Consider the following 22,124-nt stretch of genomic DNA (forward strand, 5'->3'; position numbering starts at 1 on the left):
GAGGGGAAGGAATTCTTCTTTGATCCGCGAATCTTTTCTGGACCAAGGAACTTTTCTCCAGATTGACAACCGTGGCGTGCCAGATGGCCGACATGTGGGCAGCTTGGTCATTGGCGGCAGGGACATTGGTGAGTAATAAGTCCTGAGGAAAAGCCAAAGGGTTAAGACCATACATACAGAAGAAAGGGGATTTTTCAGAAGACACGTGTAAGGCATTGTTATGTGCGAATTCAGCCCATGGAAGCAGATCCGCCCAGTCGTCTTGGCACAAAGATACATGGCATCGAAGAAACTGTTCAAGGGCCTGGTTAACCCTCTCTGCTGCTCCATTAGATTGTGGGTGGTATGAAGAAGAAAATTGAAGAGAAACACCCAGGGCTTTACACAGGGACCTCCAAAACTTGGAAACAAATTGCGAACCACGGTCAGAGACAATTTCGGCAGGGAAACCATGGAGGCGGAAAATGTGTTTAATAAATAATGAAGAAAGTTCAGGAGCCGAGGGGAGTTTTCGAAGAGGAGTGAAATGTGCGACTTTACTGAATCTGTCAATTACTACCCAAATAACAGTGTAACCAGAGGAGTTAGGGAGATCCACGATGAAGTCCATAGATAGGTGAGTCCATGGACGAGAAGGAATGGGTAGTGGTAAGAGTAACCCCTTGGGAGGGGAACGTCCAGACTTGGATATGGCACATACAGAGCAAGAAGAAACAAAGTCTTTGACATCCTTTCTTAGGGAAGGCCACAATACAAGGCGAGACAGAAGTTCAGTGGTTTTTCTAATCCCAGGATGCCCGGCCTGCTTGGAGCTGTGGGACTGAACCAGAAGGGAATGACGGAGTTCAGGAGGGACGAAGGCAACACCAGGAGGGGTTCCTACAGGAGCAGAAGATTGAACTGACAATAACTGGGAGGCCAAGGATGGAAATAGAGCAGCGATGATCTTTGTGGGAGGTACAATGGATTCTGGTTCAACGGAAGAGAGATCTTCAGGAAAAAAACTTCTGGAAAGAGCGTCTGCCTTCTTGTTTCTAGCACCAGGCCGAAAAGTTAGAATGAAATTAAAACGAGAGAAGAATAGTGCCCACCTGGCCTGACGAGGGTTGAGGCGTTTGAGTGACTGGATATATTCAAGATTTTTATGGTCAGTATAGATGGTCACAGGGACAGAAGAGCCTTCCAACAAATGTCTCCATTCTTCTAAGGCAAGTTTTACGGCCAGCAATTCACGATTTCCAACATCATAATTTTGTTCAGAAGAGGAAAATTTCTTAGAGAAGAAAGCGCAAGGATGTAGTTTTCCATCAGTGGACGCTCTTTGGGACAAAATTGCTCCTGCACCGACATCTGAGGCATCAACTTCAATGAAGAATGGCTGGAATGGTTCAGGGTGTCTGAGAATGGGGGCAGAAGAAAAAGAAGTTTTAAGATCCTTGAATGCTTCCAAAGCTGAGGGTGGCCAATGCTGAGGCTTACCCCCTTTTCGGATAAGCGAGAGAATGGGAGCAATTTTGGAAGAAAACCCCTTGATAAATTGTCTGTAATAATTAGCAAAGCCAATAAATCTTTGGATAGCTTTGGTACTGGTGGGGAGAGGCCAGTCCTGGATAGCAGAGATCTTGGCAGGATCCATTCTGAAACCCTGTTGAGAAATTATGTAACCAAGGAAAGAGATGGACGATACTTCAAAGGAACACTTCTCCAACTTGGCAAATAGGTTATTTCTCCGTAGACGGGAAAGGACCTCTTGGACTTGAAGACGATGCTCAGCAAGGTTCCTGGAAAAAATAAGGATATCGTCCAAGTACACCACTACATATTGGCCCAGTAAATCCCTGAAAATGTCATTTACAAATTCTTGGAAGACCGCGGGGGCGTTACAGAGACCAAATGGCATTACAAGATATTCATAATGCCCGTCACGGGTGTTGAATGCGGTCTTCCATTCATCTCCCTCTCTGACCCGGATTAAATTATAAGCCCCACGAAGATCCAACTTGGTAAAAAGACAAGCCCCTTTGAGTTGGTCGAACAGTTCGGAGATGAGAGGAAGGGGATAACGGTTTTTAATTGTGATTTTATTTAACCCTCTATAATCAATGCAGGGCCGCAAACCTCCATCTTTTTTCTCTACAAAGAAGAAGCCGGCTCCAGCCGGGGAAGAGGAAGGACGAATAAAGCCCCTTTGTAGATTCTCTTGAATGTATTCCTTCATGGCACAGGTTTCAGAAGGAGAAAGCGGATAGGTGCGACCCCTGGGGGGCATGGTTCCAGGAAGAAGTTCGATGGGGCAATCATAGGGACGATGGGGAGGCAGGACTTCGGCAGACTTTTTATTGAAGACATCAGAGAAGGCTTGATAAACCAAGGGCAAAGAAGAATTAGAAGACACAGATGAAACTTTAATGATGGATTTGGTGGGTAAACAATGTTGTTGGCAGAAGGAACTCCATCGGGAGATCTGAGACGAAGCCCAGTCAATTACTGGGTTATGAATATTCAACCAGGGCAAACCAAGTACAATGGGAGTAGAAGGACAATCGATCAAAAGAAAGGACAGTCTTTCAAGGTGCATGGATCCCACAATAACGGAAAGTTCATCGGTGGAGTGGAAAATTGTAGCAGAGGATAATGGACGATCATCGATCGCCAGAGCACGAAGAGGAACAGCCAGAGATCGCAGGGGAATGGAGTGGTTTTCAGCGAAGACTTTATCCATGAAATTCCCAGCTGCACCGGAATCAAGGAAAGCTTCAGAAGAAATCGTCTGGGTTCCAAAACGAATCTGCACAGGAAGGAGGAAGCGTTGAGCAGAAGAATGGGGAGAAGGACCAATTCCACCCAGGTAAGTCTCCCCAGTCTTACCTAGGTGTTGGCGTTTCCCGGCTTCACTGGGCACTCGTAGGCGAAGTGGGATTTTCCACCACAATAGAGGCAAAGTCCAGCAGCCCTTCTCCGAAGCTTTTCCTGTTCGGTCAGACGAGCCCGTCCAATCTGCATCGGTTCTTCCGAAGGCAGGGAAGAAGAAGCAGGAGCCGCAGGATTTGGAGAAGACAAGGTGGAAGCCGGATTGGGAAGGAAGGGTCTTTGGAAACGAGGAGCCAGAGTAGGTTGGAACCTGTGGAATCTCTTGGTTGGGGAGCGCTCTCTGTCGAGTTCAGCTTGAAACTCCCTCTGCCGAGTATCTACCTTTATGGCCAGGGCGACTAGATCTTCCCAACGGGATGGAATTTCCCTGGACACCAGATCAGTCTTTATGCGTATCGCCAGACCGTTGTAAAAGGCAGCGTGATACCCGTCATTATTCCACGACGTCTCTGCAACCAGGGTGCGGAATTCAATGGCGTACTCCGAGACCGAGCGAGTTCCCTGTTGGAGATGGAACAGGCGTGCGGAGGAAGCAGTGGCACGACCCGGAGCATCAAAGACCACTCGTAGTTCACGAACGAAAGCTCTGGCATTATCGATAATGGGATCCTCCTTCTCCCATAGAGGTGAAGCCCACTCCAATGCCTTTCCTTGCAGACGGGAGAAAATGAAGCGCACCTTGGCACGTTCAGAAACGAATTGACTGGGTGAGAGTGCAAAGTGGACCTCGCACTGGTTGATAAACCCTCGGCAAGCTGCAGGGTCACCACTGTAGAGTGGAGGAGCCGGAATGCGGGGCTCGGAGACGTGAAGTGGGGTCACAGGTACAGGTGCCGGAACAGGATCAGCGGGGGTTAGAGCCGACAACTTGGCAAGTATTGTTTCTAGAGCCTGACCAAAATGAGACTGCTGTACCTCATAGGACTGCATCCGGGAAGCCAGACCACGAAGCGCTCCACCGACATCAGGCGGCGCTGGATTCTCCTCCGAAGTGTCCATGGCCCAATTATAATGTAAGGCCAAAGGCCTCAGAGGTAGTGAGGACCAAGGGAGGAGGTAGCAAAAGTCCAAGTTCGCGGTACAAATAGGGATGAGACGAGAGAATGGTCAAACAGGCAATAATATCAGTCCAGGCAGAAGAGGTTCGAAGTCGATGAATCAGGCAAGAGGTCGGTACACAAAATAGACAAGAATATCACAAGAAACACACCCAGGAATAGCAAGCTAAAACCTATAATTGGGCACTGATGACTTCCCAGAGTTCCTTCTTATAGGCCCAGGTTTGGCGCCAATTTCGGACGCATCAGCGTCATAACGTGTGCGCGGACGCGCTGACGTCAGCGACCGACGCGCGACGTGTGCGACCGACGCCGGCGCCGATTATTGACGCCGACGCCCATTCCGTCGCTGGCGACCAATCAGAGTGCGGGAAGAGGTGGGCGTCATCCGGCTGCGTCCGCGAGGAACCAAGGAGCCACCATCTTGGACGCCATCTTGGTCACCATTTTGGAATCCTGACTCAGACTCCATTACACCATGCTAGGGATTTTAATTGGAGTTAGACAGCATACCTCCCAACTGTCCCTTTTTTGGAGGGACAGTCCCTCTTTTGACAGCTCAACCCGCAGTCCCTCATTTGTACTGGAAAGTCCCTCTTTTCTATGCACTGAACAGCCAGAAAAAGAAACCAAGTTTCTCACTTAATTGGCTTTTAGCAGAGAGCCCAGAACAGCTAACAGGTGCAAATAAGATACTTTGTAACAATTTTGAGACACAAAAACACAGTTTAGATAAAGAGAAATATTTTCAAACTTTCATAACCTGCCAAATTTTGTAAAACAAACATGGTAATTATGGGGTGTGGCCACAGAAAGGGGTGTGGTCAAAAAATTGCTGCGCTACGTGCGAAAAAAAAAATGTCTCTCTTTTTACTTCCAAAATGTTGGGAGGTATGAGACAGGTTCCCTCTTAGGAGAGAGCAGGAGGATCCCAGCAGCAGAGTTTAAGAGGGAGTGGAGAGATGGAAGTCATGAAGACTGGTTAGTAGGAGATTGTAATTGGGATAGGATGAGGGCATGGATTAGTGTTTTGGCTGTTATGTGTGGAAGAGAGTGTTGTATCTTGGCTATACTGCAAAGGAATAAGTGGCAGGTTTTGCCAGTAATCTTAATATGATTAGAGAAGGCAGTGTGCTGAATTAACAGAGTTAATGGTTATGCCATCAATAGTAATGGTGAAAAGAAGAGATGGGCTAAATTTAGGTGGGAAAACCATGAGCTCCGTTTTAGCCAGGTTGAGCTTGAGATGGCGTTGGTTCATCCATGAGGAGATAGCAAGTAGGCAGTTTGTAATCTTGGTCTGAACGTTAGTGAAGGGGTGTCTAAATATAAGTGGATTTCATTAGAATACAGGTGATATTTAAGGTCAAATGAAGATCTAAGGACTCCTAAAGAGAGAGTGTACAAGGAGAACAACAGAGGACCAAGTACAGAACCCTGAGACACCCCCCCACACTAAGCTCTAATAAACTTGCCTGTGATGCTTGCACTTTAAGAAGTAACGTGTCCATGTGCACCACACTGAATATGGAGACGATAGAAAATTGAAGAATTGTCAGAGGAGGGGAGGCCAAAAACTGCCCATCTTCAGAGATGGACACAAGTGAAAAATGATCAGTAGGGGAGGATGGCTTGGAACGTAAAAGATTTTCAATAAACGGCTAGATAGATTCAAGCTGACCTTTAGGCACATGCTAAAACAGTCTTGCACCATTGACAGCTCAGTGAAATGGGATTGTATGGTAGGAGATGTAAGAAAACAACCAGCACTTGCCCTTACGATTTTATTTGTGGATATGGCTGCTAAGCCAGGGTGTGCGAGTGTGGTCTCTTCTAGACACATTGTATAGTAGGAGACTTGGGAAGACCCCATTGCTGACAAAGACTCATAAGAACAAACAAAAGGCCTTCTGGGAGATTGAACTATGAACAGACAAACATAGAGCTTTTTGTCAAAGCATTTCCAAAAACTGACTTCTTTGACACGTCAGCATTAGCCCAGTGCATATAGAAACTACTGACGCATTTCATGCCCCATGGCACTTCCTCAGAGTAGTTGCTATATGCACTAGGCCAATGCTGACATGCCTTTATGTATTTTTAATAAAAAGAAGAATTTATTAATCCCGGAAAAGACATGTCAAAGAAGTCCCTTTTTGTCCAAGCACATCATGTCTGTTCATGGGAGAGAATACAATTAAGCCGTCAAAGAAAAGAACAATAACCTTAAACTCAAACATGGAGGACATTCACTGATGTTTTTGTGGTGCTTTCCTGCTCCTGGCATGGGGTGCCTTGAGTGTAAACATGAAACTGAGAAATCAGATGACCAAGGAATCACAGGAATGGTTAAAGACTGGACTAATCTGAAATAGGCAACAATGGGCCAGGTCTAAATCCTATTGAACCCTTCTGAAGATCTGAAAACTTAAGTTATGGAAAGACATCCATAAAATCGAGTAGAATTGTAACAGACTGCAACAGAAGAGCCCAGACCCTCAGTAGAGAGATGTAGAATTCTCATTTATGACTCAAGCTCTTGATTTATGTTATTTATCCCGAAGGGCATGTGCCCAAATATAAAGTCACTAATTTAATACACCAATGGAAGTTTCCTTGATTCTGACTGGATTTAAGTAAAAGATAAATTCATCACTATCAAGCCATTTTAGGAGTCAGGAGATAGATATCAAGGGGAAAAAAGATAAGATTTCCACTTTCCAATTTACAGTAGAACCCCCATTTTATGGTTTTAAGGGGACCAGAAAAAAAAGAGAGATGGAGGAATGAGACTTCTTGAGTTAGATCTCAAAAATCATGGGCTCTGGATCACAAAAGCTGATATCACAATTGGGTTTAGCTTGCGTTAGTCTATATTATACACAAATCTCTGTCCCTAAGTGTTGAGGTCCGTGTCCTGCGGAGCATACAATACATATAGCAAGTTTAAAGTGATACTAAGACGTTTCTATGAAAATCAACTCGTAACGTGTCAAGAAGACATTACTTTGAAGAGAAGGGCCATGATGGTCTTTATGCACATTACTGCCCACAGCTTAAAGATACAGGTATGGGATCTGTTATCCAAAATGCTTGGCGGCTGGGGTTTTCGGATAATGGATCTTTTCGTAATTTGAATCTTTATACCTTAAGTCTACTAGAAAATCATGTAAACATTAAATAAACCCAATAGGCTGATTTTGCTTCTAATCAGAATTAATTATATCTTAGTTTAGATCAAGTACAAGCTACTGTTGTATTATTACAGAGAAAAAGGAAATCATTTTTAAAAATTTGGATTATTTGGATAAAATGGAGTCTGTGGGAGACAATATAATCAGTGTCTCAGGCCATCTCCTCAGACTCTTTGACAAAACTCTCCACTCCCAGGCATATAAGCCATGTTGGACTGGTGGAAGCTGCTAAGCACTGGGTTGGTGGAATTCCTGTGCAAGAAACCTAGACCCTGCTTAGAGGGCCACCTAGACCCAGTTTAGAGGAACCACCTAGACCCTGCTTAGAGGAACCACCTAGACATCCATTCATGCAACTCTCACAAGTAACACCTGTTTCTAGGAGTTGCAAGACACATTGGATAATCCTATCACAGTAACTACACAGGATCAACACCTCTGTGAATTTCTTCAGATGTCATCTCTTTGAAGAGTTACAATGTGCCATTGTGATTGGATTAGTGGAAGAGTTTATATGCTGAGAACTTCCCACACCAGTCAATTGAACTGAAGAAGCTGCTCGGATGAGTAGTGAAACATCTTCATTGATTACTCAGCAAGTCCAGTTGTTTTTATATTTACCTATACTAGATATACCATGACCTGGATGAATGAAAATCTTCATAGTCACCTGCTTCATTGTAGTACGTGCCAGTGGGTAATTATAAATAGAAAATTTACATTTTAAAAAATAAGGGCCATCCCCTGGGATCATACGATTCACGGTGCACACAAACAAACCATACATGTTAGGTCACATGAGCCAATTAACAGACAGAGTTGTGTCTTTTGCTTCCACACGTCTTCCTGTTACAGTTAGAGCTGTAGTATTTCTGGTCAGGTGTAACCTATGGGCCAGGATCCATAAAAAGGGCCCTATGCAGTTTAGTTGGGTCTTCCTGGTCCCTTAAAATAAGAAATAGGGTAGAAATCTTGTACATTATGTTTTGTGCTTCTGTACCAGCCAAAGGCAACCACAGCCCTTTAGCAGTAAAGATCTGTGTCTCCAAAGATGCCCCAGTAGCTCCCCATCTTCTTTTCTGCTGATTCGCTGCTCATGCTCTGTGCTGCTGTCACTTACTGAGCTTAGGGAACTACTCACAATAAACTATACATTATATAGTGAATAAAGTACCCACTCTTGTAAAATATAAGGATATTATAAGTTAACAAGGAGTTCCATGACCATATAAAAATACGAGGCAGAAGGCCCCTAATTACCATGTCCATTTTACTAAATTTGGCTGGTTATGAAACACGTTTCTGTGGTTTTAATGTTTTATTACAGTTTTGCTAATGAGGGTGAATTGCCCTTTAAAGGAAAACTATACCCCCAAAATTAATACTTAAGCAACAGATAGTTTATATCATATTAAGTGGCATATTAAAGAATCTTACCAAACTGGAATATATATTTAAGTAAATATTGCCCTTTTACATCTCTTGCCTTGAGCCACCATTGGTGATGGTCTGTGTGCTGCCTCAGAGATCACCTGACCAGAAATACTTCAACTCTAACTGTAACAGGAAGAAATCCAGAGGCAAAATACATAACTCTGTCTATTAATTGGCTCATATGACCTAACATGTCTGGTTTGTTGGTATGTTTGTGAGTACAGTGAATCCTACGATCCCAGGGGATTTTTTAAAATGGCAATTTTCTATTTATGATTACCCAATGGCACATACTACTAGAAAAGTATATTATTATGAAAATGGTTCATTTACATGAAGCAGGATTTTACACATGAGCTGTTTTATGCAATATCTTTTATAGAGACCTACATTGTTTGGGGGTATAGTTTTTCTTTAAGCTGCAAATCCCAGTTTCCCCAAGAGACCTGCTTATCTTAAATTGTTACAATTGCTTCTTTGCTTATCTTAAATTTATCTTAAAGTTTCTATTCTGGGCTCTCTGCCAAAAGTCAATTAAGTTAGAAACATTGTATCATTTTTCTAGCTGTTCAGTGCAGGAGATCAAAGAAAAAGTCAGGACATTTCAGTAACAAACCCGGGACTGCGGGTTGAGCTGTCAAAATCGTGACTGTTCCCGCTCAAACGGGACAGTTGCCTTATGACCTGAGGGCACTGGCACCTGAGGCAAATAAATACATCATCACGGGAAGGATTCATTAAAGGTTGCACCAAGCACAGTAACTTATAAATAAGATGTAGAGCAGAATTTCTGTGCTTGAAGAGGAGCCACTAGATGGCGCTATGTGTATGTAAGAAGTCACTCCTGTGTGAGGCCCATTAATCATGTTGGCAGTGTCGTTCTCCTGTCTAATCCAAAAACACCAGATAAATAATCTTCCCAGGGTATTTTTTTTTAGAATAAAGTATTTATTAAGGCGCGCAGCATCTAAAGCTTTGAGTGTGAAGCGTGCGAGATAAAGGCTGAAGGTCAGGCAGGTGCACAGAATCACATGGATGTTGGAACAAGCTGAAAAAAACTCACAAATATTGATTCGCTTTCAAGTGCAGAGCAAGGACAAGGGACCAAATATTCTCTACTCTTTCTGCATTTCTGGGAATGAATCATACTGATGGAAAAGCCAAACAATATAGGGACAAAGAGCTAGCACTTCTCCTGCTACACAGACTCATTGTGTGCTCTCCATGCCCCTAAACACCCCCAGTCCTCACATGAGATAATTGAACAATTCATTGCACATAATTTGGGACTCTGATAACAGGTTATAGTTTTATCTTTTAGATTGTAAGCTCTTTTGGGCAGGGTCATCTTTGGCTCTTGTATTGGTTATTTTGTACATGCTTGTATGCTTAATACACCCATTGTACAACACGGCGGAATATGTTGGTGTCTCTATAAATACTGACATAGCCCTTTGCAAGGTGCCTGAATGTTGTGCTGAATGTTTTTATTGTACTTTTTGCTTTAGCTTTGCTTCACAACAGAAGGCGGGGCTTCAGCATAGAGAGTTGTGGGTAATGTTGTAGTGATGTGCTGGCTGCCAAAAAGTCAACCTGGAGCTGACACTAACGGGCCCCCATACACAGGCAGATTTGAGCTACAGATTTGGGTCCTTTAGACGGATTCTGCAGCTTATCTGCCAGTTTATCAGGCCTTCCTGATTGATATCTGGCCAAAAATCAGCCAGATCTATCTCAATTGGGCAGGCTTGATTTTCCTGTCAGATCATCGGCTCATTGATGTTGTCCTCATCTCCTTCATTGTAATGAGATTGCATTACCACAATATCGCCCACCCAAGAGGAGAGTGGCAGAACAAAGATTTGCTCATTTTCGACCTCGCCAAATCTTATAGTGTATGGCCACTAACCTTCCTCTCCACCACCCAACCACACCCTAACCTGACCTGCAGCCTCCCTGCTCTGACAGAAGGGGCAGGGCAAGCTGGTGCGAATCTATAAAAAGTGCTGACTGGAGACAGAAGCCGGTACAGTAAGATCGTGGCCTGGGAGAGAAAAGGAAAACTCAAGCCAAACCGGCCAGTGACTCGGCCATTGTGTGCAGAAGTCAATAACCCTCCAACCCGCAGGCTTTGGGCCGGCCGCATATCACTACAATGATGTATGTCCTGCACATGGATATATGTAGGTGAGGGTAGTAGACAGGTCCGGACTGAGAATCAAAATAGTCCCTGGCATTTCAGGTTCCCAGAGGCCCAAACAGCCTCCACCAGCCCACTAAATACTGACTTTTTTCTAATCTAATGGAACCCATCACCTTGTTCCTTTGTAAAGTGCTGAATTCTGGGACTTGAAGTCCTTGCACTACCCAGAGAATCTTTCCTCTGCCCACTATGGAAAACAGAGGGACTTCAGGTCCCAGAATCCTCACTTTACAATGGAACAAGGTGAGGGAAGGGGTTTGATGGTCTGTGAGCCTTAAATTGGAAGTAATGTCTAAAATAGAATAAGGCTAGAAATGCTGTATTTTGTATACTAAATATAAACATGAACTTACTGCACCACAAGCCTAATCAACCTAATGATTTATGCTTTCAAAATTGGCCACAGGGAGTCACCATCTTGTAACTTTGTTAAACATCTTTGCAAGACCAAGACCATGCACATGCTCAGTGTGGTCTGGGCTGCTTAGGGATCATCATAAATTATCAAAACACCACAAGTCAAATAAGATCTGCCAGAAACCGATACAGCAAGACTGATTAATAATCAGAATATGCAGACTGAGTCCTGTGTTGTCATGTAATCTGATGTGGATTTTATAGTTTTTCTATTGTTTAATATAAACTTTCTCCAACTCTGCAGAACCAGTGGCTGCAGCAAAATAATCCTCCAAATAGAATCCCAGTTTATCTGTTTAAATCAGGCTCCATGATCTTTGACCCTGCAGCTGGGGATGTAAAGCCAAAATAAAATCACTGACTGCTCTACAGGGAAACAAACAAAGCTGCTTGAGTTCTGCATGGCTGGGAAGTAAGGAGGGGGCTCCCCCCGCTGTTCATAAGTATGATTGTTTCCCTGCTCAGCAGTTAGGGACTGTCTGACAATTCCTATCCACAGCAGTAAATGAAGGGAGAATTTCACAGGTTTCTTATTAAAACAGTATTGTAGTGATTACACCGCACACCCGGAATTTTACTCACTTTCGCTGCTCTAGTGGTGCTGGTTATCCGTTGACCCGACAAGGCCCCTCAGCAACAGCAATTCCACAATTATGGATCCGCACACACCAGTTTTTCTGCAGTGGGGAAACCCCCTTTCTTTTATTTATATTCACCACCAATATCAACGTTTCGGGGGGTACAACCTGACGAAGGGAGGTTGTACCCCCCGAAACGTTGATATTGGTGGTGAATATAAATAAAAGAAAGGGGGTTTCCCCACTGCAGAAAAACTGGTGTGTGCGGATCCATTCTTATTAAAACAGTACACATTTTTTAATTAAAGTATATTGGAGATAGGTTTCTTTTTCATTAAAGAAAGTAAAAATGGGATTTTATTTTTTTGCCTTTACATGTCCTTTAAGGGGGCAGAGAAAGTAAAGGCTAACAGAGTAACTGTATTTGCGCAGTGTGTAAAAGGAGGATTTTTGCTTACCTCCTCAAAAGGTCCGAGGCCTTGCGTCTTTCTTATCTTCCCCACTTCCACCCCAGGGGTAACATCCCCTTAAATTATAACTCATCAGCTTTGTGCTGTATAAATAGCCATTTACAACTCCTGCTTTTCCCTTATTCTCACAAACACCACATCCCAGTTGACCAATGCAACTACGGAAACCCTTATCCTGGAATCCACTATCCAGAAAGCTCTGAATTACAGGAATGCCTTCTCCCATAGACTCCATTTTTCAGCAAATAATTCTAGTTTAAAAAAATGATTTCCTTTCTCTTTGTAATATTGAAACAGTACCATGTACTTGATCCAAACTAACCTGCACAAATACCTATTGGTGGCAAAACAATTTAGGGGGTTATTTATCAAAGGTTGAATTTTAGAGCTATTTTAGACATCGAATGAACGCAAAACTCAAATGTTTTCTAATTTAAGAAAAAACTCGAATGGAAAATACCCAATTTAGTGAGTTCAGGGTTAACACCCCAAAAACTTGAATTAATCGAGTTTTTGGTGAAAAAGAACTAGAATCGCTCGAATCGATCACATTTTCATCGAAACATCGAACTCGATCATTATGAAGGCTATTAACATCTTCAGATGGTTCAAGGGACCTCTGCCATTGACTTCTACATGACCGCGACAGGGTTTACATGGTGTATTTTCAGATTTAAGTTATTTCCAGGGTCGGGGTATAATAATTCTCGAAAAATTCATGTTTTTTTCTTAACCCGAAATGTCGTAACAAGGTTCCCCCCAACATTTCCTAACATACGGAACATAAACTATACACTGGGCTCATGTGTAGGGCAATATAACAACTTTATTTTATTAATGTTCCCTGGGCTTGTGTAGTGTAATGTATTTGCTGCAACATATACGTCCATTGTACTTTATGATTTCCCGCCGTATGCAAATTAGGAAACAATAGCGCATCTTCGCTCTGATTGCCAAAGTAACGCTAGTGAAGCGTTTGGAGCCCTGGACGTAACTTTGCACTTTAGTGAATTAGCGTTATCCTAGCGAATTTACACCTGGCGAAGTGTTGTGATGGCTGCAAAGCCGTCGCTGGCACATTTCTGCCGGTTAGGGAATTTGCACCTTAATGTTTATATGGCTGTTAGCAGACTAAAGGTAGGGAAATCCTAAGATACCTTATGTGAAAAGCCCCAGGCCCTGAGTATTCTGCATAACAGGTCCCATACCTGTACCAGCCTTCCCTGTCATATATTTTATTGTTTTATCTTTAGTCGTCAGAATGATCTAGGGTTGCCACCTTTTCACCCGGTGCAATCCAGCAGGGGGCAGGGCCGTGATGCGGCGGAGGAGGGGCAGTGATGTCAGGGGCGGGGCTATGACGCGGTGATCCGCAATTGGCTGGTCGCCACGTCAATCATAGGAAATCCTTAAAAAATTAGCTGTCCGGGTCAAAACCTGACAGGTGGAACCCTAGAATGATCTATTATGCGAGTTTTTTTTTACTTTGTTTATGAACTTTTATTTGTTTACCCTGGTTATGACTAGACCTAAACAGAACAATTATCAGTAAAACCCATTAGACTACTTGGCCTTATTTTCTGGCCTATAGTTTAGTCTTACAGCCTGTCCCAGTAAAACACTTCTCTGTCTCACTAACTCCCCAGTTCAGAAGTCCAGGTACCAAAGCAGCCGGTATAATGTGTCCGGATTTACACAAATGTGACGTTTGTTTTTATTCGTATACTGACAGCTGGAGAAACCACAAAGGTTATGGTCGGCACACAGAGCCAATGCATTAACAACATGACCAAGCGCAGGAAGGGTAAACACATCCGGGCACAGAGACAAACACAATGTTCCTTTACTGTGACAAGAGAATTCGGTAGCAAATCACAGACGGTTTAAACATTTCACTGAGAATTTCATTGGAGCTTATATATACTGTATATCTTAAAGGGGTTGTTCACCTTTGAGTTAACGTTTAGTAGGATGTAGTAAGTGATATACTAAGACAATTTACATTTGGTTTTCATTTGTTGTTGTTTAGCTTTCTTCAGCAGCTCTACAGTTTGCAATTTCAGCAGTCTGGTTGCTAGGCTCTGAATGACCCTAGCAACCATGCATTGATATGAATAAGAGGCTGGAATATGAATAGGAGGGGCCTGAACAAAAGGTTGAGGAATAAAAAGTAGCACTAACAATACATTTGTAGCCTAAGGGCAGAGGCACACGCTCAGATTCCGGGTGATTTAGTTGCCGGACAATAAATCGCCTCTTCTTTGGGGGAACTAATCACTGCCTCCCGCCAACTAGAATCTAAATTGCCAGCGGGATGGAACTCGGATCGCTTCATTTTCAGAAGTCGCCCGAAGTTTCCTCGTGAGACAACTTCGGAAAACGAAGCGCACCGATTGCAACTAATCTCCTTGAACTGACTTCCACCGGCTAGAATGTGCCCCGAAGAAGAGGAGATTTGTCACTCGGCGACTAATCTCCCTGAATCTGAGCGTGTCTCTGCCCTTACAGGGTATTTTTCTTTTAGATGGGGTCAGTGACCCCCATTTGAAAGCTGGAAAGATTCAGAAGAAAAGGGCAAATAATTTAAAAATTATAAAAAATAAACAATGAAGACCAATTGAAAAGTTGCTTAGAATTGGTCATCCTATAACATACTAATAGTTAATTCAAAGGTGAACTACCCCTTTAACATGTTTGTTAGCAGGCCAAAGCCGGAGTATATCCGGGTCTATTTCCAACCAGCAACCCTCCAGCAGTTCTTGCAATACTACAAGTATTACAGTATTAGACTTGCAATACTATTCCTGGTGTCCTCTGGAGTCTGGAAGTTGCAGTACAATATAAAGAGGACGACTTGTTGGACAACTCTGATGTATAGACTGAAAATAGCTAATCATTATTCCACATTGTCTGGCGTTTATAATATTTACAGTATTTTCTCTCATTGGAACCCCAAACTGTGCTTGAGGCCTGGGGCCCTAATAAGTATAGAATGAAATTAAAGTGGACCTGTTACCTAGACATTAAACGCTGTATAAAAGTCCTTTTTAAATTAAACATGAAATCCAAATTCTATTTTTTATTAAAGCATTCATAGCTGTTGTAAGCTCATTTAAACATCTCAGCTGTCAATCAAATATTGTCTGCCCCTCCTCTATGCCTTAGAGGCGGGGCAGACAATTACTTTCACTTTCCATTCAGCACTTCCTAGATGTCACTGCTCTCCACATATTCCCCCGTTCTCTTTTACCATTTAATTGTGTAGCCAGGGCATGGGGATGGACATCAGGTCCCCCATTCTGGTGCACAAACAAAATTCTGAAATGATACAAGGCTTGTCTTAAAGGGATACTGTCATGGGAAAAAAAATTTTTTCAAAATAAATCAGTTAATAGTGCTGCTCCATCAGAATTCTGCACTGAAATCCACTTCTCAAAAGAGCAAACAGATTTTTTTATATTCAATTTTGAAATCTGACATGGGGCTAGACATATTGTCAATTTCCCAGCTGCCCCAGTCATGTGACTTGTGCTCTGATAAACTTCAATCACTCTTTACTGCTGTACTGCAAGTTGGAGTGATTATCACCCCCTCCCTCCCCCCCCCAGCAGCCAAATAAAAGAACAATGGGAAGGTAACCAGATAGCAGCTCCCTAACACAAGATAACAGCTGCCTGGTAGATCTAAGAACAACACTCAATAGTAAAATCCCATGTCTCACTGAGACACATTCAGTTACATTGAGAAGGAAAAAAAGCAGCCTGCCAGAAAGCATTTCTCTCCTGAAGTGCAGGCACAAGTCACATGACATGGGGCAGCTGGGAAATTGACAAAATGTCTAGCCCCATGTCAGATTTCAAAATTGAATATAAAAAAATCTGTTTGCTCTTTTGAGAAATGGATTGCAGTGCAGAATTCTGCTGGAGCAGCACTATTAACTGATTATTTTGAAAAAAATTTTTTTTCCCATGACAGTATCCCTTTAATAACAATGTCCACAAAATGGCTCCGGCCTGCTTGCTATAATTATGAGTTCCCAGACTGAAGGAAACAAGATTCAAATCATTTATATAGTGTAATTAAAGTTCATATTGCTTGACTAATGTCATAAAATAGGATTTTGAATAATTTTTTGGGGTGACGGGTCCCCTTTAACACAGTGCGATGTTAAATTTACCCTATATGCATAACCTGTTATCCAGAATGCTCGGGACCTGGGGTTTTCCCGATAAGGGATCTTTCTGTAATTTGAATCTTCATACCAGAAGTCTACTAAAAAATTATTTAAACATTAACTAAACCTCATAGGATTGTTTTGCTTCCAATAAGGATTAATTATATCTTAGTTTGGATCAAGTACAAGCTACTGTTTTATTATTACAGAGAAAAATGGTTTCTTAAAAATTTGAATTATTTTGAAAAAATGGAGTCTATGGGAGACGACCTTCCTGTAATTCAGAGCTTTCTGGATAACGGATCCCCTACCTGTACTATACGTTAGGGATGCACCGAATCCACTATTTTGGATTTGGCCGAACCCCCGAATCCTTTCCAAAAGATTCGGCCGAATAGTGAACCGAATCCTAATTTGCATATGCAAATTAGGGGTGCTGAGGGGAAACATTTTTTACTTCCTTGTTTTGTGACTAAAAGTCACAAGATTTCCCTCCCCATCCCTAATTTGCATATGCAAATTAGGATTCGGTTCGGCCAGTTGGAAGGATTCGGCCGAATCCTGGATTCGGTGCCTGACCCCAAACATTATTATGTTTCACAATCACTGAACCCCACAGACTGGACAACAAAAAGACACCTGAATGCACCAGAGCCATTAGCCAAACTATAGCGATAAAACATCTGCTCCTAATAAATCATTTTCACATCACCAGGATACAAACAACCAGTGTGTCAATTAAAAGGAAATACACAACCTCAAGTTGTGCTCTTGTGCTCTTATGAGCAGAGATATTTTGGCAGATTTCATATCCTGTTTGTTGTTTCCAGCAGATCAATAAATAAAGAGTGTCACACATATTGTTCACTTTTTTTCTCCAACTCTAAAGCCATACCTCCCAACATTTTGGAAGTAAAAAGAGGGTCAAAATTTTTTTTCGCACGTAGCGCAGCGAATTTGTTTTGACCACGCCCTTTCTCTGGCCACCCCCCCTAATTACCATGTTAATTTTACAAAATTTTGTAGGTTATGAAAGTTTGAAAAGATTTCTCCTTATCTAAACAGTTTTTTTGTCTCAAAATTATTACAAAGTATCTTATTTGCACCTGTTAGCTGTTCTGGGCTCTCTGCTAAAAGCCAATTAAGTGAAAAACTTTGTTTATTTTTCTGGCTGTTCAGTGCAGAAAAAAGAGGGACTTTCCAGTACAAATGAGGTACTGCGGGTTGAGCTGTCAAAATAGGGACTGTCCCTCTGAAAAAAGGGACAGTTGGGAGGTATGCTAAAGCTGCTCAGCACTGGCTTCTGACTCCCGGCCTCATCGGCAGCTTTTTAGCCGGACTAGCTGGGGGCGGGGCAGATATTCTGTCATGATTTTTATAATGATGTTTATTTCTAAATTACACTGTTTACACTGCAAATAATTTTAAAATGTTATTCCTGAACCAGCAAGTGTATTTTTTTAGTTGTAATATTGGTATATAGGCAGCTATCTCAGGTCATTTTGCCTGGTCATGTGCTTTCAGAAAGAGCCAGCACTTTAGGATGGAACTGCTTTCTGGCAGGCTGTTGTTTCTCCTACTCAATGTAACTGAATGTGTCTCAGTGGGACCTGGATTTTACTAATGAGTTGTTGTTCTTAGATCTACCAGGCAGCTGTTATCTTGTGTTAGGGAGCTGTTATCTGGTTACCTTCCCATTGTTCTGTTGTTAGGCTGCTGGGAGGGAGGGGGTGATATCACTCCAACTTGCAGTACAGCAGTAAAGAGTGATTGAAGTTTATCAGAGCACAAGTCACATGACCAGGGGCAGCTGGGAAATTGACAATATGTCTAGCCCCATGTCAGATTTCAAAATTGAATATAAAAAAATCTGTTTGCTCTTTTGAGAAATGGATTTCAGTGCAGAATTCTGCTGGAGCAGCACTATTAACTGATTCATTTTGAGAAAAAAAAACATGTTTTTCCCATGACAGTACTCCATTATGGACATTGGGGCAGCTGTGTGGGAAATGCTGAGAGTAGCAGTGTAACAACCACTGGAGAACCAAAAAGGATTTATTAATTCATCCCCCTCCAGATGTGGGTGTCAGCTTCCCTGCACTGACCGTGCCCCCCATATTTATCACCAACTCCATGCTACTAATTCTATCATCAGAAACATTAGGCCGTTGTGTAATGTGTATAGTTTACTGTACAATCAATAACATCACTATAGAGACCATTGATGCAATGTTATGTGTGAGCACCTCATTCATCAGCGTTTGGTAGGGTCGCACAAATGGGGCTCATTTATCAACACTGGGCACATTTTGCACTTGGGCAGTAGCCCATGGAAACCAATAACACTTTTTTGTTTCCAACATGCTTTGAGTAACTACCCAGATGAAAGTGTGTTGACAAATGAACTGTTTTCTGGAATAAAATACACAACACAAAAAACAGATATGGGATCCGTTATCCAGAAACCCATTATCCCGAAAGCTCCAAATTACAGAAAGGCCGTCTCCCATAGACTCCAAATAATCAAAAATGTTGAAAAGGATTCCCTTTATCTATGTAATAATAAAACAGATAAGGATGTACCAAATCCCCTATTTTGGATTCGGTCAAAGCCCTGAATCCTTTGCGAAAGATGCAAATTAGGATTCAAATTAGGTTCAGTATTTGGCCGAATCTTTCGCAAAGGATTCAGGGGTTTGACCGAATCCAAAATAGTGGAAAGGGGAAAACATTTTACTTTTTTTGTGACAAAGAGTCATGCAATTTCTCTCCCCGCCCCTCGGTTCGGTTCAGCCAGGCAGAAGGATTCGGCCAAATCTGAATCCTGCTGAAAAAGGCCGAATCCAAAACTGAATCCTAGATTCAGTGCATCCCTAAAACCAGTACCTTGTACTTGATCCCAACTAAGATATAATTAATCCTTATTGGAAGCAGAACCAGACTATTGTGTTTATTTAATGTTTACGTTATTTTCTAGTAGACTTAAGGTATGAAGATCCAAATTACAGGAAGATCTGTTATCCGGAAAACGCCAGGTCCCGGGCATTCTGGATAACAGGTCCCATATCTGTAGATACAACAGTACAGTTCCAGGACACAGAAAAAAAATCTATCACAAAGCATTTCACAGGCATTTTACAATGCAGTCAGTCCCAATAGCACACATATATTTTTAAAGTCCTCCATCCAAAATATATTTTTATATTAAAGACTTCATCAGCTTCATCAGCTGGAGTCAGAACCAGGAGAGCAGAGAATATAATTGCTTAGAATGACATTTCCTTCCACCGCGCAAAAAACATTTAAAAAAGTGGAGAGCTCAAGTTCTCAAGTTTCTTTAGCCACCTATGAAATGCACTTAAAGGGGGTGGTTCACCTTTAAGTTAACGTTTAGTATGTTATAGAATGGCCAGTTCTAAGCAACTTTTCCATTGGTTTTCATTATTTGTTTTTTATCGTTTTTGATTTATTTGCCTTTTTCTTCTGACTTTTTCCAGCTTTGAAATGGGAGTCACTGACACATCTAAAAAACAAATGCTGTGTAAGGCTCCACATTTATCGTTATTGCTACTTTTTATTACTCATCTTTCTATTCAGTCCCTCTCCTATTCATATTCCAGTCTCTTATTCAAATCAATGCATGGTTGCTAGGGTAATTAAGACCCTGGCAACCAGATTGCTGAAATTGCAAAATGGAGAGCTTCTGAATTAAAAGCTAAATAACTTAAAAACCACAAATAATAAAAAATGAAAACCAATTGCAAATTATCTCAGAATATCCCTCTCTACATCATACTAAAAGTTAATGCAAAGGAGAATAACCCCTTTAAGTGATGTCTAAAAATAGTTTGTATCAGCCACTTATTCATGTTCACAGCCAGTTTGGTAGATAGTTGGCACAACAGACTAGTAAAGTACAGAATTATCCAGATGAATGTCCCACTGGAGATTGTTGATAACTGGAGGCCAACTTATAATTAAACCAAGTTACTTTCATTTCGTTTCCTAAGCACTGGAAACAATCCATCGTTTTTGTTTCTGGTTTAATTTACCCTCAGTATCATGTTGGGGCTGATGCAGTGGTACAAAGACTGATATTGGTGTAGGTATATCGGGAGAGAGAAGCCCCAGTGGTCCTCCCCTCTTCATCTGCTGCTCCTGGGACCATCCTCCTGCCCTGTACTCCTCTGTTGCTGCAACAAGTGAACGTCGCCAGGAAGCTCAGGCGGAAGCGCTTGTTCATGAAGCAGTAGATGATGGGATTGACGCAGGCCGAGGTGTAGGAGAGCAAATGAATGAAGGAAATGGGCGCCCCTGATAGACTGATATCTGCTGTATCCGTGTCAAAGGCTCTCCAGGCATTGACGCTGAAGACAGGGGTCCAGCAGATGAAGAACAGGATGACAATGACGATCAACATGCGGATAACTCTCTTCTTGGCCATGAGATTGGCGGCTGAGCTGTTGCTCCTCACTCTTTCGATCTTGGTGCTGTGAGGGGTGGAGAACTGCTGCATCTCTAGCTTCTTCCTTCTCTTGGTCCTTTGAAGGTAGCAACCGTCTCCATGTTCATACCGACTGCTGCTGATGCTGCTCGTTCGCTCTGTATAATAATAAACATGAAATCAAATTTAACACAGGGTATTGACATGCCTCAAAACCATAACTGGAAGCACTTAAAGGGCATGTAAAGTCTAAAATAGAATAAGGCTAGAAATGCTGTATTTTGTATACTAAATATAAACATGAACTTACTGCACCACAACCCTAATCAAACAAATAATTTATGCTTTCAAAGTTGGCTTCACCCTCTTGTAACTTTGTTAAACATCTTTGCAAGACTAAGACTTTTAGTATGTTATAGAGCGGCTAATTCTAAGCAACTTTTCAATTGGCCTTCATTTTTTATTTTTTACAGTTGATTTGCCTTCTTCTTTGCCTGACTCGTTCCAGCTTTCAAATGGGGGTCACCAATCCCTTCTAAAAACAAATGCTCTGTAAGGCTATACGTATATTGTTACTAGGGATGCACCGAATCCAGGATTCGGTTTGGGATTCGGCCAGGATTCGGCCTTTTTCAGCAGGATTCGGATTCGGCCGAATCCTTCTGCCAGGCCGAACCGAATCTGAACCCTAATTTGCATATGCAAATTAGGGGCGGGGAGGGAAATCACGTGACTTTTTGTCAGAAAACAAGGAAGTAAAACATTTTTCCCCTTGCCGTCCGTAATTTGCATATGCAAATTAGGGTTTGGTTCGGTATTCGGCCGAATCTTTCACGAAGGATTCGGGGGTTCGGCCGAATCCAAAATAGTGGATTCGGTGCATCCCTAATTGTTACTGTTTCCCTTTATTCCTCAGCTTTCTATTCAGGCCTCTCCTATTCAAACCAAGCATGGTTGCTAGGGTAATTTGGACCCTAGCAACCAGAAATTGCAAACTGAAGAGCTGCTGAATAAAAAGTTAAATAAGTCAAAAACCACAAATAATAAAAAATGAAAATCCATTGCAAATTGTCTCAGAATATCATTCTCTACATCATATACAAGTTATTTTAAAGGTAAACAACCCCTATAAGGAAGTGTATGCTGTATATAAGTATTACAATAGAACCCTCATTTTCAGGGGACCAGAAACAAACGGTGTAAAATCCAGGGAAATGTATTATGCATAATATATATGTGGGATCACAAAACAATGTAAAATGAGAGAAAACTTAAAATCAG

The 22,124-nt window shown here is 42.1% G+C and overlaps 1 protein-coding gene across 1 annotated transcript in view; it reads right to left on the bottom strand.

The window, feature by feature from the left end:
• Positions 1 to 20,165: 20,165 nt before the first annotated feature.
• The window catches only part of cckar.L (1.L), a 30,682-nt gene continuing 28,723 nt past the window's right edge, over positions 20,166 to 22,124 (bottom strand). The window contains exon 5 of the mRNA XM_018229010.2: positions 20,166 to 21,001. Within this exon, the coding sequence (XP_018084499.1) occupies positions 20,460 to 21,001 (542 nt within the window). The 3' untranslated portion in view covers positions 20,166 to 20,459. The remainder of the gene's footprint in view (positions 21,002 to 22,124) is intronic.

Source organism: Xenopus laevis, chromosome 1L, assembly GCF_017654675.1.
Source record: "Xenopus laevis strain J_2021 chromosome 1L, Xenopus_laevis_v10.1, whole genome shotgun sequence".
Lineage (NCBI taxonomy): Eukaryota > Metazoa > Chordata > Amphibia > Anura > Pipidae > Xenopus > Xenopus laevis.